Source organism: Danaus plexippus, chromosome 31, assembly GCF_018135715.1.
Source record: "Danaus plexippus chromosome 31, MEX_DaPlex, whole genome shotgun sequence".
Lineage (NCBI taxonomy): Eukaryota > Metazoa > Arthropoda > Insecta > Lepidoptera > Nymphalidae > Danaus > Danaus plexippus.
The window spans coordinates 2570120-2590489 of NC_083558.1; the positions used below are offsets into that span (position 1 = coordinate 2570120).

The window sequence follows — 20370 nt, forward strand, 5'->3', positions numbered from 1 at the left end:
CACCTGTTTAATCCAATATGAAGGACTTATTTAGACAAAAAAAATAATATAGAGATCATAAAAGCATATTTTTTAACTACAGTTTCGCTCGATTAAAGACATGTATTTCCATTTATGTGTGATACGAGTATCCAATATTTTAACAATATTTGACACTTACAACAGATTAAAAAACCCAAATTTGTTCCTGTTTTGATTTTTGATAAGCAATATACCGCCGTTGGTTTTTAACAAAACTTTTATGTAAATTTAACATTACCAGTTATTATATTGTAAAATAAACTTTGACACATCGAGATCTAGCAGTTTTTTGATAGTCGGAATAGATTTTCTCTTAAAATTCTTTGTTACGAGGTAAGTAATAACAAAACTTTGAAATTATGAATAATAACTATAATTTTTTTCGTAAGAGCAATAACTAACAATGTATTTAATAGAATAAATTAAGTTTTATTTATATTTTATTTGGAATGGATTGTGGCTTTCTATGTTTTCTCATAACTCTCACGAAATTATAGGTATACCTAAATCTTAACGATATTCTTAATATTTGTGAAAACTTATGAACAGTATTGCATTATAAAGACATTTTATACTTAAAACATTTCATTGTTAAATTCTATGTCTTATTATCACTGTATTACTAACATCAAATTAATTTAGGACCACTTCTGATCAATTATGGACGAGGATCCGGAACTCACCAGTAGTCCCGTTATTGTAATACCTGAATCACCAGAACGATCAGAAAATATTGATCAACCACAAAACATACAGCCTATAGTTAATGTTGACGATAATGCTCTATTTGAGGATGTTTTAGAGATCATACAGAACAACAATCAAAATTATAATTCGGAGGCTATGTTGGAGCATTTAAACCCAGATTTGCCACCATCACCGATTTTAGCGTCGACAGGGGTTGGTTTATCTCGAGCAGCCTCAAATCCTGGGGAAGTAGAACTACCAAGGCATTCATCACAAGCACACATCTCAAATGAAGACAGTAATCTTATTATAGCAAACGAAGAATCAAACAGTTTAGCTTCATGTCCAGAGAATAGAGATGGAGATGATGTTGATGTTGAGGAACCTCCAGCCAAAGTGAGGAAGATCAGCTCACCCAAACAAGAAGAAGGTGATGGGGAAACATGCCCTATATGTTTAGATACATGGGGTAATTCCGGAGAACACAGACTGGTAGCATTGAAATGTGGACACTTATTTGGCTGGCAGTGCGTAGAGAGGTGGCTGAAGGCCCAGGCAACTAAAGACAGGACATGTCCAACTTGCAAAAGTAAAGCAAACTTGAAGGATATGCGTTTTATATATGCAAGGAGATTAGTCGCAGCGGACACTTCACAGATAGCAGCACTACAGAAGCAAATAGACGTTCTTAAATCTGAGAACAGCAGGGCCGAGTTGGAGCTATTGAAGTCGAGGATCGCTCATAGAGCTTGTGTATTACAGTTAGAAGTTCTTAGGAGTACATTGATGAAGAGCCAAACAGCTAAAGACCAACCGCCACGAAGATCTTGGAGATTTGCCCTGGAGAAGAACCAGGAGGTCAGTAAAGATGGTGGATGCAGAGTTCTCACTTACAACTGCCGGACTTATGAGTTATATGTCTCACAGAAGAGTACTAACAATCTGTTCCCCGGATACGGCATCAGGAAAGTTAGTTGTATAGATTATAAATTGGGACAGTTTATCCATTTACATCCCAAGCCTATACGAGATATAACGTATTCACAACCCAGGGATCTTCTATTAAGTGTAGGCTTGGACAGTTCAGTTAGAATCATAGAACGAGGTATTCCTAGTGCTTCCATCCAGTGTGGTATGCCCCTATGGTCATGTTCCTGGGACTATTTGCGCAGTAACGAATTCTGTGTAGGCGGAGTGGGGGGCGTCATACACCAGTACGATGTGAGAAATACAAATACTTCAATACAAACATTAAACACGAATGATTTATCACCAGTCGTCTCTTTGTGTTCAACGGAGCACGGCCTATTATCCTGTCAGTTGAACTCGTGCTGGCTTTGGGAGTCGAATATGAGGCAGTGGATCCCCAAAGCGATACCAATAGATGGCCCATTCGTCTCTCTCTGCTATGACAATGATTCCCACCGAGCTTTAATCACATCCCGAGCCAGTGGCAACAGTCGATCAAAACTAACCCTGTTCAAATTAAAAGCAAATAATAGTGGGGAAATTATGTTTGATCTGGAGCAGACATTTGTCGGTTCAGCACGATCCACTTTAATGTCCCGGGGGACCTTCGTTAGGACTCCAGGGGCTATCTGGGCTGCGGCTCACAGTGAAAGTGAGTCCGCCCTAAACCTGCACGGCTTAGATGGAGCCAGAACAATGACCTTACCAGCGGTTGAACCAGCTTTAGACATATGTACAGCTCAAGTTAATGGTGACACGATAGTTGCAGCATTATCCGAGTCCAGGTTAAGACTGTATAAGGCTGTGGCTACCAGCTCCTGACAAAAGACATTCTAATCCGGTTATGGTGACTGATATACCGAGGACAATTTTGTGCGAGTAATCAAGTACTATTATTTGGTTATACAAAATAAACTATTATGGTTGTGCAACGAAGTAATCCCTAGTATGTAACCGAGGCTAGCTGGATATTACCTCATTAGTTATATGTGTTTGTAATAAAGATAAATTTCGTTGAATATATGTTTTAGTATTTTTTTTTATATATTTCCAACTAAATAGACCCCAGTAATTGTATTGAAGGAATTATTTATGCGTTGTTGATAAGTACGCGCTGTTTATTCTTTTGTGTGCTGCATTTGTATCCGCGTCATATAGTAAAAAACTAAACAAAATTATATTTTATATAATTAGATTTATTATTATTAGATTTCATAAAATAAACAATTTCTTTTTGGCCATTTCTATGTGATATGATATGATGCCCTTCAATTTTAATTAATTAAATTCGCTTCACCCTAAGAATCATAATACATTGGTAATAAAGATAGATTTTCACGCATTTATTCAATAATTTAATCACATTATTTAAAAAAATATCTAATTTATTAATAATCTGCAATGAGTTACAGATTAAAAAATATTTTTAGACGTCAACATCAGCTGTGCGAAACGTCATCTGTCTTATAAGCTTACAATAGATATTTCATTACATACTGTAAAATAAATTTAGTCATATTCATTCTGCTAAGTTACGACGTGGTGTGAATATAACGTCTTATTAAAACAATACCAACAAACACGTTCTTAGTGACTTAATTATATATATATTCATATAAGTAATTATTTGTGAAAATATGATATAATCTTGAAGAAATAATATTATTATAGGAATAGAAAAATTGGACTAAATAATAAAGGTAGGCATAATATTGTTCTATTAATAGTTTTAGGAGCTACAAACAATCATGTCAATTATTACAAGGTTAGCTTAGTACTTTGGACTTTAATCAAAATACTATTGCCGTAGTTTTTAACGCAACGTGAAAAAAATTTCATCATATACTCAATGTTAAAAACAATTAATGAATTTGAAAAATAAATCAAGAAAAATATTCAATTTCTTAACGTAAATCGTAATCAAATTATAGATTAAGTATTTAATTTCGCGTAATACTAATAACGAAAACTTGCTGATTCACGAGTTAATATTAAATTTTATGTTGACTTACATTTTTTATATAATTTTTTACGGCAATTTGAAACTTTATCTTAAAAAATTATTATCATTGCATAATATACTTAAAAGCGCACATTTATTAGTTTTAGTCTCTGATAAGAATTGTTCAAATAATTAAATTGATAAATCAGTAACTATGTGATAGTCTGTCTTGAAAGTTTTTTAACCTATATATAATTAGTACGGAATAAATACGATAAAAAAGTCATTGTATTTTTTTTTAATAGTTAACTTGTTTTTAATGTTTGACAGGTAATTAATGAACCTACTTAGTAGAAAACCTTTTTAAGAAAAGTTTTTTTTTTTTAATAGCTCTAATGGTATTTATTAATAAGTTTCGTCTTATTATTCTTGTTTTTTAAGTAATTTCAAATGTTTTGTATGTTTACTTACTCTACTTACTCTTGGCACAATCCAATAAAATTCCTTTCTTTTCCATATATCACTGACAGATAAATTTTTATTGAACATCATAACAAAGTTAATGTTTTAACTTTGAAAGTTAATTTCCAAACAAAGCTTTAGAGTGATCGACATATTTTGATTCACAAGAGTATGAAAAATCACTGCAATGCATTTTATAATAGTTTTTGACAGAAATAAACATGTATAATTATAAAAAGTGACTTGCTTTTAAGTTAATTGAATTTTTATAAATGAAAAAGTTCTTTGACATTTATTTTCAATTACTTCTGGTAATAATTTCATCAATTGGTCGGTCGGTCTGAGTTCTTGGACTACTAAGTCATTATATTATATGAATTGTGATTACAAATCTTTCGATTATTTGACAAGATAAATGAATATAAAGAAAAATTTTAATGAGTAACTTGTGATTTTCTTGTATGAAATATATTTTTTTTCATATAATGGCTGGGTTCACGGCCAGAGTCCATAGAACATATAAGACCTATTTAGATGTATAATATTTTTTTTTATTAATAACATAATATAATCTATATAAGAGCACAGGACTATTTCGGTGTCTGTTAGTATGGAATGTTATCACACTGCTTGTGGTATTAGGAATCTTTTGATGTTAGTACCACAGACTCAGTCACTCGTACCTATGATATTTTATCCATACTACCGCATTGCCGCGGCGATGTTTGTTTCATTTCCAATACATATTTCTCGTAGATTTCCATATTGTAAGCAAAACAGATAACAATGTAGAAATAGATATGCTTATTGCAAATGTATTCATGTTTGTTAACGTAATTTTATTAAATTGTTTACGTCGTGCCAGTAAATATGTCAGTTTTATAAAAGAAATAATTTTATGATTACGTTCAGTTAGCAGGGAATAATGTGTGTTTAATATATTATATATGAACCAGCCGTCAGCGCCATCTATTATCTGTGTCACGTTACTTCACACAATACAACCGTTATGAAGTGTTCCCGGGAACTACACGGGCTGTAGGCACAATTTTAAGCTTATATTTTATTCAGAAGGGTGATCTGTGAGTGTGAAATCTAATTAAAGGCGTTGAATGATTTTGCTTGTACGAGTAAGCAACTTCAGGACACGCATCTATATGTACGTGTTTATGTTTGTAAAGGCAGTTAACAAAAAAAATATATTATCACATAAATTCACAACCTCGTGTGCACTCAGCTTATTGATGCATACTAATATTGTTTATGCGTAAAGTAAATTTTTTTTGTATGCATTTGCATAAATTACAACCTATTAAAATACAAAATGATCTTTAACACCGAGCTTAGGGAACAAGATCATAAATATTGCTATAAATTTATTGACTGAAATTAGTTTTATTTTGAAAAAACATGTTTTAAGTTTTCAACGACGCTTGAAGGTCTTATTCTAGAACAATAAAATCTCAAGTATTTATCGTGTTTTCCTTTAAAAACATTAATAACCGATAAGTTACATCACTGAAAATCTTTCTTTGAATCGATAAAAGATATATTGTATTATATGCATCTGTTGATAGTGAATATAAACACAAGGTGCATTCAGTTTGTGTATTGAATTAATTAATCGTTGTTTTTTTTTTTCTAATATAAATTTTTAACGAACGAGGTTTCATTCGTATAAAAACAACTCACTGTCTGACGTTTATTTGGACCTGGCCGTTTATACGTGCCTTTTTTTAAAAACAAACAACTGTTGATTTACTTATAACGACTTTCTGTTTGGCTACAATTTAAAAAAGCTATATTCTGTAGTATCTTTGTTACTTAATAGTCTTATTAATAGCACACCATTTTATCGCCAACTTGGCATTATGACGGATGTACATAGAGTAATAATATTATATAATTAAGTTATATTTCATCACCCTTAAAATTAATTTGCAAAATAATATTTACACTGTGTTCTGAGGATTATTAATTTTACAATCAATACTTTTTTACTTCTACAAAAATTACACAGCGAACGTCTGATGATATAACTCAATCGATCATCAATGAATATTATAAAACACAGTCTGTCTAGGTCTACAGAAAAGTCCGCGGTGGCATACGTCTATACCTTAAGGATAACATACTATATCCATTTTACAACTTATAAAAATTGTCATTCCTAAAGCGTTTATTGGAAAGCTGTTTACATAAATATTGTACTAAGTCTTATAAAAATAAATTACTTTTTTTTTCAAGACTACATCACTATCTGTAAATTAGTTTTTAAATCGGGCGGACCGTTTGTAAGTCATCATAATATAAGTTTAATAATTCACAAAATTAAATAGGCTATTTTATATGTTTTGTAAAGAACCCGGGCTTAGTCGTGGCTGTCACCTAGTATTCAATAAAAATGGAGACGTTTTTATTCATATGACAATCGCAATAGAAAACGTAAAACAATAAAAAGAAACGCATTAAAAATTACACATAAATTATAAAACGTTTTGTAGAATATCTATAAATAATAAATAGTTACACAACGCGTGTCGTAAACACAAGCAGATAGTTTTTAAGACATGTCTGATATATATATTTTTTTTTTAAATTGTCGGAATCATGTTCTTTATTACCTATATTATCAAAAAAAAAAAAATTATAATAACATTGACATCGTTTATTTAAGAATTGTTTACAGAAAATCAAGTGACGACCTCACATTGTTATTTTTATCGTATTATTTTATGAGTTTCATTGATTATTTACATTTTTTTTAGCCGACATGTAATGTGACTGTCCACAAGATGGCGGTGGGAGAGGCCCGTGTGCCGCTTCTACATGAAGACAGACGCGGACACCATGGTGAGGATAATGTCGTATTGGTATTTAGTATTAAAATATTACAATAATAATGTAGGCAATTACGTGACTAGATCTCAATATTATGAATAATGAATAAGTTTATTCCATTTCCATACTAGCCTTAGCGCCCGACTTCATCTTCTTTGACTTTGCTATTGTGTTGAGGGATAAAAAATAATGTGTTGAATATATGTGTGAACCAACCGTCAGCGCCATCTATTGCCTGTGTCTCGTTACTTCATACAATACATCTGTTGCGAAGCGTTCCCGGGAACTACACGGACTGGAGGATACATTATATACTATATGTGCTCTTATAATGTGTGACATATTATTGTTGAGTTTTATTGTAATCAAACAAGCATTACGTTGAAGACATCCTGACAAATACAATTTTAATAAAATAAGTTTTTAACAATAACGCCCTCTATTGCCTGTTCGTTGTTTTACACATATTATTTTCGTTGACACGTCATTGGACGAGTGACTCTGTCAATGTCCGCACGTGCCAATAAATACGATAAAAAGATATTTACTATCTATGTGTAGATAATATGAAGTAGGCTTGTCTCTTTATATTAATTTATAACACACATTTATCTTAATATTTACGACTATTTAATACGTTCTAAAAGATAATTAGCTATTTCAATAAACTGCGTGATCTTTATTCCTACTGATATAAATGTGAAAATGATCAAGCGTGTGTCGCTGTATAGATGTCTATTATAATGAGATGTAAGATTTTCGCGAGTATTCATTTAAATGAAACTAATATTATTCGGATTTACTACGCGGATTTAAGACGAGGTGTCACACCTCGTCTGCCCGTGATCACGGTTGCTGCAAAGTAACCGAAACGTCGGATTTAGTAGTTTTTAAATAATAAAATCCGCGTAGTAAATCCGAATAATACTAGTTTCATTTAGATGTTTGTTGCTTTAACTCAAAAACTGCTGTTAGCATTTTGATGAAAGTTTACAGCACTGTAGCTTAAACGTCGAGATATGTCATAGGCTATAATTTACCATAAAATTCCGTGAGCTTACTTCAGTGTCTTGAATAACAGTTGCATTGTATAAAGTAAGGCAACACAGGCGATAGATGTCGCTGACGATTGGACATCGTTTTGAAAATTATACACTTCTGAGCTCAATGAAACATTTAAAAAAAAAAGATATATATATATATATATATGACGGAAGTTCCATCCTTGTTAAAAATGAATTTCTTTCTCAAGCGCTTCACCTCCTAATAAAGTAAGTCAAGATACAGACGAAGCCGCGTTAAAAACTGTACAAAGATAGTATTGCAATAACAAGCAATAAAATTCATAAACATTCTTTATCAGAACATTTGATGCTGTTTATCAGATAAAAAATATGATACGTCTATACTATGCCGCGTAAAAGGTATATGTTTTTACGTGTATAGCCTCTGTGTACTTTGAATGACAAAATGGCGTCCTTAACGCTCTGTCATCGTTCGAGTACGATGGACGGAGAGTTAAATATAGTATTATAGAGATCTGTAAAGATATATTAGATATATAGTTTCTTTGTATTTTTAGATGAGATAAAAATGTGAACAGTATAGTTAAACTAATGAAAGATAACTTTGTATTTTCAGAGAAATAGTTTTTAGTTTAATTTGAAAATCCTAAGCAATATATCAAACTTAGATGTGTTTCTTACGATGTTCTTAATTCTTCTCAGAGCCCCGTCGCCTCACGGGCGCTTCTTTGGTTATAACTTCACTGGCGGCTGGTGCGGCGGCCGGAGCCCTGGCCAAAACGGCCATCGCTCCCTTGGACAGGACCAAGATCAACTTCCAAACCTCGTGAGTATAACGCTACCTAACACAAGTTCGCATCGAACTAAACACGCAGAGTTTTCAGTTTTCTTCGACGAATCTTCTGACACATAACTTGGGTTTATCGGTTTGAAATCTTAACTGTGTGTATTGAGTTTTTTTTATGCAAATCTCTTTGCGGATACTTGCATCTGATGAGATAATCTAGATCCTAATTTCTTTTTATGTTTTAATGCTTATTATAATAATACAAGTTTATGACAAAAAAAAATCTTAATCATCAAATCCGGGGCTCAGGAACGTCCGAGTCGCTTTAACATTTAACACATCCTGTCTTACCATCATTTGTAAAAAAGATAATTTCTTTTTGACATCTCTACGTCATGGCTGTTAATATATTTTTTGGTATAACCTCATCAAAAACCTACATTTATACAATGATCGGCGTATCACCATAAGGAATGTGCACCTCAATCAGGTCCAACGCCGAGATCCTTTCGTTGGCTCATCAATACAGCATCCAATGTGATTTCCAGCGAGATACCGTATTCCTGGCGCGCTGCCGTCCGCTTTATAACCCACAGCGCCCGCACCGAGGGCGTAGCGGCTCTGTGGCGGGGAAACAGCGCGACTATGGCTCGCATTGTTCCCTACGCCGCTATACAGTTCACAGCGCACGAGCAATGGAAGACGTTGCTGAAGGTAGACTCGCCGGAGACAGCGCAGTGAGTGACCATGAGATGCTTTTCTTAACATTTTCGTAGAATTTCGTATGAATTACGTAAAAACGATATTTTATGTAACAGGACATTACACTACAAGTACATTCTATACAGGACACAGCTTTCCTTTGTTTACAAACAAGTAACGTGTGAAAATACTGTTTTCAAACGGTTATAGTTAGTCAATGTTTAGATATTTTCACGTCCGAGAACAACTTTGTTGTTACGTAGCTTCCTTCGGCTGTGCCTGTGTTGTCTGATGTTTTGATAATTCGTTTGAAAACGCCGGTACTGGACGTCTTGAAAACCAGGCGTGAGGAGGTTTTATACAAAAATGTAATGCGATGTTTGTCCAAAAACCTATAATCACAGACAAAAGTTATTTGGGAACTCTTTTGGTTCTAGAAATGATATTGCTCTCCGCTATCACCACACGTAATGTCGGAGCTCAGTAAATATAGATGCTTTAGAAATACCTGATCATAGACGCCTTACAGTATATATTTGTTTACTAAGGTAACGGTGTGATAAACTCTAGAACTTAAAGCTGTATTTCTCGTTACACCTACGTGTGACATTGCGAAACAAATTATATATATATATGTACAACTTATAGGTAAATGTAAGTCATTATCAGCTCCCTTCAAATCAGATTATTATGTCCTCGCAGGAAACCTTATATAATAACATAATTCGAGGTATCGGTACCGTTTGAGCTTAATTTTAAGAGATTTCTCGTTGGTTTTAATGAAACTAATATTTTATGATCACTAAGAACTATTTTGTATTAGACGAGATGTCTGCCCGTGATCTGATCTCGGTTGGGAAGTGACCGAAACCTCGGGAGTATGTTGTTTTAAAAAAAATATTAAATTACGCTTGGTATATGATGATATTAGTTTCATTTAAACGAATGCTCGAAAGTCTTAGATCTTTCCTCGTTGGTGATGTAGAGGTTCTCCTCTCCGCCTGTTGTTGGCGGGTTCTCTGGCTGGCGTGACGTCACAGAGCGCGACCTACCCTCTAGACCTGGCTCGGGCTCGGATGGCCGTCAGTTCGTCCAGGGAGTACACCTCGCTGCGGCAGGTCTTCGTGAGAGTCATCAGGGAAGAGGGCCTCCGAACGCTGTACAGGTGAAGACACCTTCGGATATCAGACATTCAAATAAAAATACGATTATTATGTTTTTATTACTAAAGACATGACAGATTATACTTTAATCTGATGTGCAAAAACTAATACGACGAGGTTTCGGATGTGGAACTTTAATAAATTTTCGTTTTTTTAAATGTATTTTTTTCCTGTTTTTCAACAAATGCTTATTGTTTGGGTGTCAGAGGTTACCCGGCGACTGTCCTCGGTGTGGTCCCGTACGCAGGCGTGTCGTTTTTCACGTTTGATTCCTTGAGGCACTGGTACCTGGGTGAGTTGGAGACCAGACGTTTATCAATAACCAAAACACGACTTATAATATTAACTTACATCAATGAGACCTAGACATTTCTTAATATACTTACTAACAATAAAAACCGAATTTATGACGTCTAACGTGGAGGTGATTTAGATCACACACTTGTATTAAGAATGAGGTTTTTTCTGTGGGTAGTATTAGAAGTTATACTGTATATTACGCGTAATTTCAAAATATTTGAAATAATTTGCAACGAAAATCCCGTCAGACCGCCACGGCGTGTCTCCGAGCGGCGTGACCAACATGTTGTTCGGTGGCGTCGCGGGTGCTCTCGCCCAAACCGCTTCCTATCCTCTGGACATAGTGAGGAGACGAATGCAGACGGCTCACCGGCGCCCTGACGCCTCTTACCCCTACCCCACGATACTGGCCACGCTCGCCTCCGTCCACAGGTATTTTATTCATTTATTTTATGGAAAACATACAGATTATATTACAATAAATAACTTCGGTGGAGCGAAAACAATTTACCGTAACAGTTTCCGCAGTTATTTTAAACGTTAGAAGAAAAAAACTACACACAGCAAGAACATCGACAAGAAGCTTCATCAAACATACGATTTACTACAGTAATCATTTGTAAAGGAAACAAAAAATAGATAATATATGTATATGTGTGCGTGTTTGCGTGTGTGTGTGTGTGTGTGCGTGTGTGTGCGTGTGCGTGCGTGTGTGTGTGTGTATCTTTACGTGTAATATATTTGCAGTACTAGAAACTATTGGTCCTGTCATATTAAGTTGTCATAAAACACGAGCGTTACATCCATCGAAACAGTACCTTATATAAACAAGCCTCTATATAATGCCAATGACAACTTCATATACACAACACTAGACGTGTCCCGTGGATCCGCTCGGGTCTGTGAACACTGACATGATGAGCTTCGGTCAGAGGTTTATGGAATCAAACATTTTTTTTCATAGTACCGTTCATTTTCCTTTCCTCAGCTAATTCACTATTTTCAAGGGTACACTAAGCTGTCCTCGGCACAACCTCACCCAGTATATTTTATGTTCCGTCATAAAAATTGTATCCATACTTCAAGGTTGGAAGGTTGGCGCGGGTTTTTCAAAGGTCTGAGCATGAACTGGATCAAGGGACCCATAGCCGTGGGCATCTCGTTCGCCACTTACGACGCCATCAAATCCGCGTTGAGAGACATCTCGCTGACGCTAGTTACCTAACCTCACGCCAGTTGATTTTTTTTTTCGTATATAGACGATTATATCAAGGAACAGCACAAAGTATTATTTTTTTGTATACAAATGTGCCTTATTATATAAATATTTGAATCTAGATAAGAGATTGATGTGTACCCTCATGTGTGACGGTCTAAGATGCCGCTGAATAAAGCTATGCTATGATTTAAAGCGCTGTTTTTGCTGGTTTTATTATTAATATAGCTTAATGCTTAGTGTGTATGAGTAATGTGATTGAGTGAAGCGAACGAAACGAACGGAACGCTGTACCGGCTCAGGTCATTCATCCGAGATGATCTCGGCAACCGGAAGTGCGATCGGGTCGAGGTTTTTTTGTTCGATAGCCCAGTTACCTGGGATTGTTTTTATCAAGACATACTTAGATAGGACCACCAATTTCAATTTTAGTTCCGGAAACGAAAGCGATGTCCAGAACTGAGGTCGCTTCACTCAATATCCACCAAGAGTTTTTTTTTCGAGCGAAACGAAAAAAAAGGCGAAGGTCCATCTCCCAGTTATTAAAAATAGCACATTAAAGAGTTTTATAGATTTGTTTGTGGCTGAGACCCTAGCGCAGATTTTGATAGGACTTTTGTATATAGATGCTCTATAGTACGACGCGTTGTACGCCGCGTGCGTGTCATGACGTAGGTTCACATGCGACTGACGGTGAAAATGAGACAATAAACAAATTTGTTACGTAAAAATACATTTTGCGTTAAAATTAAGTGAAAAATGTAAAAAAAAAATATTACTTCTGATGAAATGAGATATCGTAAATCTCCCTGATATCTGTGTATATATATTTCGTATAAATCGTAAAAAAAAATTACGATTCAACCCTTTTTTTGTATATTTTTCCTGTCACATAATCTTTTTCTTTATTGTTATTATCTATGCAGATCATTTCTATACAATGTTCAATATATTATTTTGTATGTGAGTTTTTTGTAAGATGTAATTTTTTCATGTTGTTTTTTTTTTTTAATAAATGAATGGACACTGTTATTGCATCTTTTATTCCCGTAACTGTTAAAAACAAAAAAAATATATAATTGAGAAGAATGATTTGAACCTTTATCTGTTATAATTTTGGGTGAAAGAAGCTTCAATCGGATTTGACATAAATTTTTTTTTCGAAATTCTTTCAAGAACTATAAGGAAGATCTTGATCTCAAAAAAATGAATAGAGATTTATAAAATATGTGCTATATATATATATATATAAAATTATATTTGTATTTCTTGAAGTTACAGCAGACGAATATTTAAAGATAAATAACCTGTTTTCAGTATGTTTACTTCAAGTTTCAGTGTGTGTCCCGTCTTACTACACACGGAGCGTTTGACGTTTTTTTCATAAATCTTCTCAAATTATTAGCGTAGTCTATTGAGTGAGAGACGGGATATTATTCGTATTTAGTACGTAACGCAAAGTTATACTCGACGTACATTATTTTTCATGCTGTCTTCATTTCCACTGGATTCCTGGGATATTTTGTCAATGTAGACGTGTGTACATAACTTTACGAATTAAATTCTATTTCATAACAAGGTTATAATTAATTTAAACACAGCATGGCGTTTGACTGTCCCATTGGCGGCTGGTTTACTGCAATTTAAGATCCGCAAAACGACAAACTCTAGCAAATAAACATTACTTACACTTAATTAAAGATAACAAAGAAAATTTCGCTGAAATCCGTGAAGGTTGATACAAAAATTGTTATTACAATCATTTAAAAAACAACTCGTTGTCTATGGTCTGGTATATGTTGTGAGGTTTTCCATCGGCCGGTCTGTACATTTATTAATTTATTATAAACCCACCTTTTCATTAGTTTTCCCAAAAATAGAACAAGTTTTCTGTATCATTGTTATAATAAACATAACATTAGTACGACACTAAACCAGAGACAATCACGTAATTAAACTCGAACCCCAAGATGGTCAATCGTCTTGTGAAGTAACCGAGGTTTGTGATAAGTTCTGAATCAGATTTTAACTAAAGCTATTCTAACTTGCTCACAGTGACATCGTCGGTTACTTGCTCCTTTAAAATAAATTCAAATTCATGTAAAGTAATTCGTTTTAATCTACAATTCCTTGTTAGTAAGCGGAGACCTTGGGAACGGCTGAGATAAGACCATTGTCGCTGGCTGACTCGACACGAAGCCTATAGACCATAGAGTATACAGGTGTTTAATTACAGAACTTTTTGGACGAGGTCGGATAAATCCAATTTTATGCTCTATAAATTTGTGACGTCCAAAAAAAAAATATAAATATAATTTTCATATTTCTGTCAATTAAGAGTTTAAAGATGCGTAAACTCTGAGGAAATGTTACGGTTTAACATCTGGCGTATAAATAAAAGACTCGCTAATCATAAATTTATTCACAAAAATTGCTTTCACTTAAGAACAAACTTATTTTATATTATTGCACAATGTTAGAAACGCTAACCTATGACTAGACTGAGAGTAAAAATACTAGAGTATGTGCAAATGGTAATTACTTTGTAATTATTGAAGATATCAATTGTCGTAGTGTGCTTCTTGGTAGTAGCGCCGTTGGTAGTCGCTGGGGGTGGAGGTTGTGGGGGTGGGAGTGGGGGTCGGGGGGAGGTATGGGGGGTAGTAGAGCTGGGAGATGACGTCATAGGGCGCCGGAGGTGGCGCTCGAGCCATGCTGAACAATGCTTCGGGATCGCAGACGAATTTGTAGACGTAGCGTTCACCTGGACAAAGCGGATTTGAAAGAAGATTTATATACAAGAACTTCACAGAGGATTTGTTTGCTGTAAGACGTTCAGTGGATTTTGGGCGACGGAAACCTTCGTTGGAGACAGCAACACATGTTATTTTAGTAGATTTATTTCTTTACTTGCTGCTAAAGCTGCAATTTTTTTTTAATCTGTGTTTAAATACAAAATCAGTTCCATTTTACATGAAAAAATTGATTTTCAGGTTTCTCATTTTTTTTCGTGCTTTCATTTGGGAAACCGAAGGTTTTGTTTGTGTCAAGGCTGTATAAGATGAATTCAGATATCAAGTGTATCGTTGGACCCGCTGAAGTAAACTCAGACAGTTGTTCTGATAACATAAATTAACACAAATTCTTTACTCACCTGCAACTTTCTGCATGATCCCTTTCTCATAGTAATATCTCAGTGATCTTGAGAGTTTGTCGTAGTTCATAGCTGGCCGATTCTTCTGCGCGCCCCAACGTCGAGCCACCTTCCAAGTTAATAAGAAATAATGAGATCTAAGACTTTCGCGAGTTTTCGTTTAAAATAAAACTAATATTTTCAGATTACTACGCGTTATGTTTTTACTTTTCACTGTAGCTTGTTGTAAAGTAACCGAAACGTCGGGAGTACGTAGTTTTAAAAGTAATAAAACAACGCTTTTTAATCCGAATATGTTAGTAACATTTAATCACTAGTTTATATCAAGTCTATAACCCCGTGCTGTAAATCTCCTCACCTCTTCTGGTTCATGGAGTTTAAACTCCAGCCCTCTGCCGGTCCAGGCGACGCAGCGCGCGCCCTCCGCCAATAACGACACCAGAAATTGCCACAGCTGCAGAGCACCTCGACGACCACCTGGACAAGATGCAGGTGTAAATTTTGTTTTCGTTTCATATCTATCAAACCGCTGTAACATGATAGGATTGAATATTTATTTCAGTACTTGTAACAATCCATTTGTAGTGTTGCTAACACAATATAGATCAGACTCATTTAAACATACACTTTTATTTATTGGACTTCGATTTAAAACTAAGTAAGCACAAAGTGCGACAGAACACACTATTCTTTATAATCAAGTCAGAAAAACGCACACAAAGAGAAGATCTACGCTTCTTTAATTTCTTTCTATGTTTTGCAAGAAAATATAGTGTTATGAGCAAAAGTAAGGCATTAGTTGGTCTCCACTCACCGGAATGTGTAGTCGTGACGTGTGTGTGAGGAGATGAGGCCTCAGCTCGGGAAGAAGACGAATGAGAGCTGCTCACTACAAGTTGAAAATATAATGGATATCATGTCTTGTATAGCTAAATCCTCCTGTGTTTTACCGACCTATCTGCATCCGTTTGAAATGTACTGAAGATGAATTGTTTTTTTCCACGCCTTTATTAGCTTGGGTTGTATGTGTGTTTGTGTGTATGTGTGTATGTGTGTATATGTGTTTGTGTGTATGTGTGTATGTGTGTTTGTGTGTATGTGTGTATGTGTGTATGTGTGTATATGTGTTTGTGTGTATGTGTGTTTGTGTGTATGTGTGTATGTGTGTATGTGTGTTTGTGTGTATGTGTGTATGTGTGTATGTGTGTATATGTGTTTGTGTGTATGTGTGTTTGTGTGTATGTGTGTATGTGTGTATGTGTGTATATGTGTTTGTGTGTATGTGTGTATGTGTGTATGTGTGTATATGTGTTTGTGTGTATGTGTGTATGTGTGTTTGTGTGTATGTGTGTATGTGTGTATGTGTGTATATGTGTTTGTGTGTATGTGTGTATGTGTGTTTGTGTGTATGTGTGTATGTGTGTATGTGTGTATATGTGTTTGTGTGTATGTGTGTATGTGTGTATGTGTGTATGTGTGTATATGTGTATGTGTGTATGTGTGTTTGTGTGTATGTAACGGAAACTTAGAGCTTAATTTTCACCGGTTCTCTCATCTTTCCTCTCATAGACAGTCGCCATTAGAATGATTGTAACATACAATATCGAGCACCCCATGTTTATTGTTCTGAATTAAATTATTCTGTTAATAACTTAAATTTTATTATAATTTTATTTTCAGGTTTTATTTATTAACTATGAACGAATGTTTGATGTAATATAATTACTTTGTAGATGAAAATTATTCTCTATTTTTCAGTTCGGTTAGCTATAAAAGCGTGTTTTTTTAACTATTATTTATTGCTTGGACTAACGTTTGTGAGTGATTGTGTATTATGTAAGGTAAACCTTGTATTATTAGTTATAACCGATACTATGTGCATTAGATTGAAATTTTTTGAAGATGAATTAACATAAGACTGTCGTAACGTGATAAAGAATTTTATCTCAAGAGATAAAGTTAAATTTAAAAGATAAATTAAAAGGAGACTAATCAGACATTCAGATCTGAATTTAATATTATACGAACGTTGCTTCTCTACTATGCTTTAATAATCTCATCTTAAGACAATTTACATCATAGTTCTTTAAGTTCTAAGGCATCTTTTCGTGTCTATTGAGTCCTTACCTAATCTATCTCCCCAGGCTTCACTGCTGGTGACAGGTTCCTCTCTACATTCGTTCTCGTCTTCTTTGCTGTAGCTGGTACATCTGGAAATATTTATTTAAATGTCAGTTGGAATACGAATGTGGAGAAAATTTTACTTATTCTTCAACGCAAATTACTAGTTTTCATTTAATTAAAATATGTCTGGATTTATTTTGTACTGAACTTATTTGATTATGCATCTTTGAAAGATATTACGTCCGTCTTAGAGGTCCCATCTTATGTATATTCTTGGGTACATAGCTTACCATTAAAGAAATGTCAAAACTTAAAATAAGACGCTAAGAGTTGACACCAATATTTATAACTCCATATAGTTTGTTGGTAAGATAAAACAGTTTTGTATCTTTGTTTGTTCATGAAAATTCAAAGCTATTTTTATATATAATAGCGTGATGACAAAATTTCTTTATTTAACCGGTTAATAAATATATTTCCGATATTTTTAAAATGTGGGACAGCACTAGTTAGCGGCGTAACCTGTGGACACAGCTTCCGACATTGTTATACGGTTTTATTATCGAATTATTATATAACACTTGCCTTACCATAATTTTCTGTAAAACAAAATTGAATTCAACATATCATTTCCTGTTCCAGTGATCGTTTACAAATCCTGTCTTAATACAAGCTCCTTTTTTACAAACTGAATCGACAATGTTTTTAAAGCCTGCATTTTCTTCCTTGCCAGTCATAAAATACCTACTAATGATTATAAACGGACCCTATTTCCAGCTGTAGATAGACTACAGCTGTTTTTGCTGAACGAGGGTATGACTCATAATGAGATCTAAGACTTTCGCGAGTATTCATTTAAATGAAACTTATATTTTTCGGATTACTGAGCATATTTTATTATTGTTTAAAAACTACATACTCCCGACGTTACGGTTACTATGCAGCAACCGTAACGGAACCGAACGTAACCGAAACGTCGGGAGAATGTAGTTTTTTTAAAAATAATAAAATACGCGTAGTAATCCGTAACTGTTAGTTTCATTTACAGGCTACGGCTCACCTGTGCTGATAGTCTCTGTACTCCGATCTGTCCTCCTCACCTTTACATCTGTGAAACCTAATTGTCAGATTACATCTACATTAAAATAGATCATCAAGGTTTTGTTTATAGAAATTAAAAAAAAAATAAACAAATCCAGAAGAATAACTTACATTGATAAACTATTGAAAGGGATAATTTTTTTTCTTTCATAAGAACGTTACTACAAAGGCGGTTAAACATTATTAACACTGAATATTTTAACTGCAGGAAGATTATTTTATATTTTAAATTTAGTGAAAAAAGTCATGGATATATCGGACGTGATCATTAAATAGTTAAGAGATTAAAATGAGTAGCAAAAAGGACTTGTTTTTGCCCGCGATTCCGTCCGCGTGAACATCATAGTTACGCTCGGAGAGATAGGTATGCAGTGTGTTAAACGACTGCAGTGCCATCTGCCGGGCTGTTTTGTGAATCTAAACCATGTGGGGAGTCGCCCAAATGTGTATAAAAAAAAATCATTCAAATCGGTCCAGCCGTTTAGGAGGTGTTCAGTGACATACACACCTACAGTAGAGTTATACATTTAAAACATACAAGTTTTTTTTATATATATGTATGTATATATTTTTTCTGTCCCTCGCTAGGCTATACAGTACGCATGTCTGTGTGTCACAGATAGCCGGGGAACAACGGCGGAAGTCACGATTAGGTACACTTAGTATTTATCTTTTTATGTTATTTTTACAACGAAATACTGATATTTTTGTATAGAAAAACGTTATTTGATATGACTTTAAATGGGATTTACCTACATATGTATTAAACTAAATTTGTCTTTAAGAATATCTCTCGTTTTATTACTGAAAAATTAACAAAGACCATATATATATGTACTTACTGTGTTTGTTGCGGTTCGATGTGTGTATGTGTTGGGTGTGTGGTCGTGTGCGTGTGCGTTTGTGTATGCGGGTGTCTCTGTGTATACACTGGTGTGTGTGTGTGCGTGTGCGCGTGTATGTGTGGGTGCTCGTAGCTCTCCCGTCTATGTGATGACTCTCTGAAATTTTGAAATTGAAAACAAATGATTAAATAATATAATAAAATACCATTTATATACATTTTCTCTTTATGCCTAAACCTTATTAAATATTTCCACAGCATTAAGTGGAATATCTGAAGTTATTGAACGAATATTAAGTTTAGGAATGAAAAAAATAGATCAGTCCTCACAGTTCTCTGCACTTAACACAAGTGCGCGTAACTAAATACAGAATGTATAAAGTTAAGTAAACTCTTAGTAAGGTTACTGGTATTGTCATCTTTAAGTCGTTTGAAATCACAAACATTTTACTTGTAAGTTAAATACATTATTAATTAATTAAATCTAAACTTATTCACAAAATAATCTTAAAGTTTTAAATTCCTCAAATACGAAGCAAACTTCAGTTAGCACAAATGCTCTAATCTAACAGACGATCAACGAAAAACTGCTACAAAGAGCTGTTAGGTCGGATAACATTCAAGGTGCATAAAAATCTTTATCAGCTTATCGTAAGCTAGAGTGCCTGTGTGGATATAGCTTACCTGTGCTGGTAGGGGAGCCCCCAGGGCAGGAAGGGAGGCTGCGTCATCTTAACGGAACGCCATGCTACTGAAGACGCCTCTGATTATAAAACAAATATTTAATTACTTGAAATAGTCTTGAGAATAGAATAGAAGAGCTTTGTATCCATTAAATAGTAATATTTATAAAATGTTTTCGTAACAACTAAGTACAATAATTCAAATGATTTTTTTTTTTTTGTAAAAATATATTATTAAACAAATGTTCAGTAGCACTTTATGGATACAATTAAAAGTTTATAGATTAAATAATATATATTTTCTTAATTTTTATATTTAGAGTTCTAATGACGTCGACTACATTTTTCG

The 20370-nt window shown here is 34.3% G+C and overlaps 3 protein-coding genes across 3 annotated transcripts; 2 read left to right on the forward strand and 1 right to left on the reverse strand.

Moving 5' to 3' along the window:
• The first annotated feature begins 192 nt into the window (after positions 1 to 192).
• LOC116778447 (E3 ubiquitin-protein ligase RFWD3-like) lies at positions 193 to 2698 on the forward strand. Its single transcript, XM_032672455.2, has 2 exons — positions 193 to 354; positions 664 to 2698. The coding sequence occupies exon 2, from the start codon at positions 682 to 684 to the stop codon at positions 2497 to 2499; it is 1818 nt and encodes a 605-aa protein (XP_032528346.2). The 5' UTR covers positions 193 to 354; positions 664 to 681; the 3' UTR covers positions 2500 to 2698.
• A 468-nt stretch (positions 2699 to 3166) lies between these two features.
• On the forward strand, positions 3167 to 12271 carry LOC116778451 (mitochondrial coenzyme A transporter SLC25A42). The gene is made up of 8 exons (XM_032672460.2): positions 3167 to 3377; positions 6850 to 6934; positions 8650 to 8773; positions 9283 to 9471; positions 10422 to 10601; positions 10806 to 10891; positions 11148 to 11331; positions 11986 to 12271. The coding sequence occupies exons 2-8, from the start codon at positions 6877 to 6879 to the stop codon at positions 12122 to 12124; spliced, it is 960 nt and encodes a 319-aa protein (XP_032528351.2). The 5' UTR covers positions 3167 to 3377; positions 6850 to 6876; the 3' UTR covers positions 12125 to 12271.
• A 2405-nt stretch (positions 12272 to 14676) lies between these two features.
• LOC116778231 (ETV5-related protein Ets96B-like) lies at positions 14677 to 20125 on the reverse strand. The gene is made up of 8 exons (XM_061525741.1): positions 20023 to 20125; positions 19337 to 19495; positions 18454 to 18501; positions 17397 to 17479; positions 16084 to 16158; positions 15628 to 15746; positions 15270 to 15378; positions 14677 to 14879 (listed from the first exon to the last, which is right to left on the reverse strand). Exons 1-8 carry the CDS (start codon positions 20067 to 20069, stop codon positions 14677 to 14679), a joined length of 843 nt encoding a protein of 280 aa, XP_061381725.1. The 5' UTR covers positions 20070 to 20125.
• Between the last annotated feature and the right edge of the window lie 245 nt (positions 20126 to 20370).

Coding starts and splice junctions, on each gene's coding strand:
- LOC116778451 (XM_032672460.2), top strand. CDS start 6,877: ATGGCGGTGGGAGAGGCCCGTGTGCCGCTTCTACATGAAGACAGACGC. Junction 9,472..10,421: donor GACTCGCCGGAGACAGCGCA/GTGAGTGACCAT, acceptor TTGGTGATGTAG/AGGTTCTCCTCTCCGCCTGT. Junction 10,892..11,147: donor CTTGAGGCACTGGTACCTGG/GTGAGTTGGAGA, acceptor AAATCCCGTCAG/ACCGCCACGGCGTGTCTCCG.
- LOC116778447 (XM_032672455.2), top strand. CDS start 682: ATGGACGAGGATCCGGAACTCACCAGTAGTCCCGTTATTGTAATACCT.
- LOC116778231 (XM_061525741.1), bottom strand. CDS start 20,069: ATGACGCAGCCTCCCTTCCTGCCCTGGGGGCTCCCCTACCAGCACAG. Junction 18,502..19,336: donor ATCGAACCGCAACAAACACA/GTAAGTACATAT, acceptor TAGGTTTCACAG/ATGTAAAGGTGAGGAGGACA. Junction 16,159..17,396: donor AGCCTGGGGAGATAGATTAG/GTAAGGACTCAA, acceptor TTCAACTTGTAG/TGAGCAGCTCTCATTCGTCT.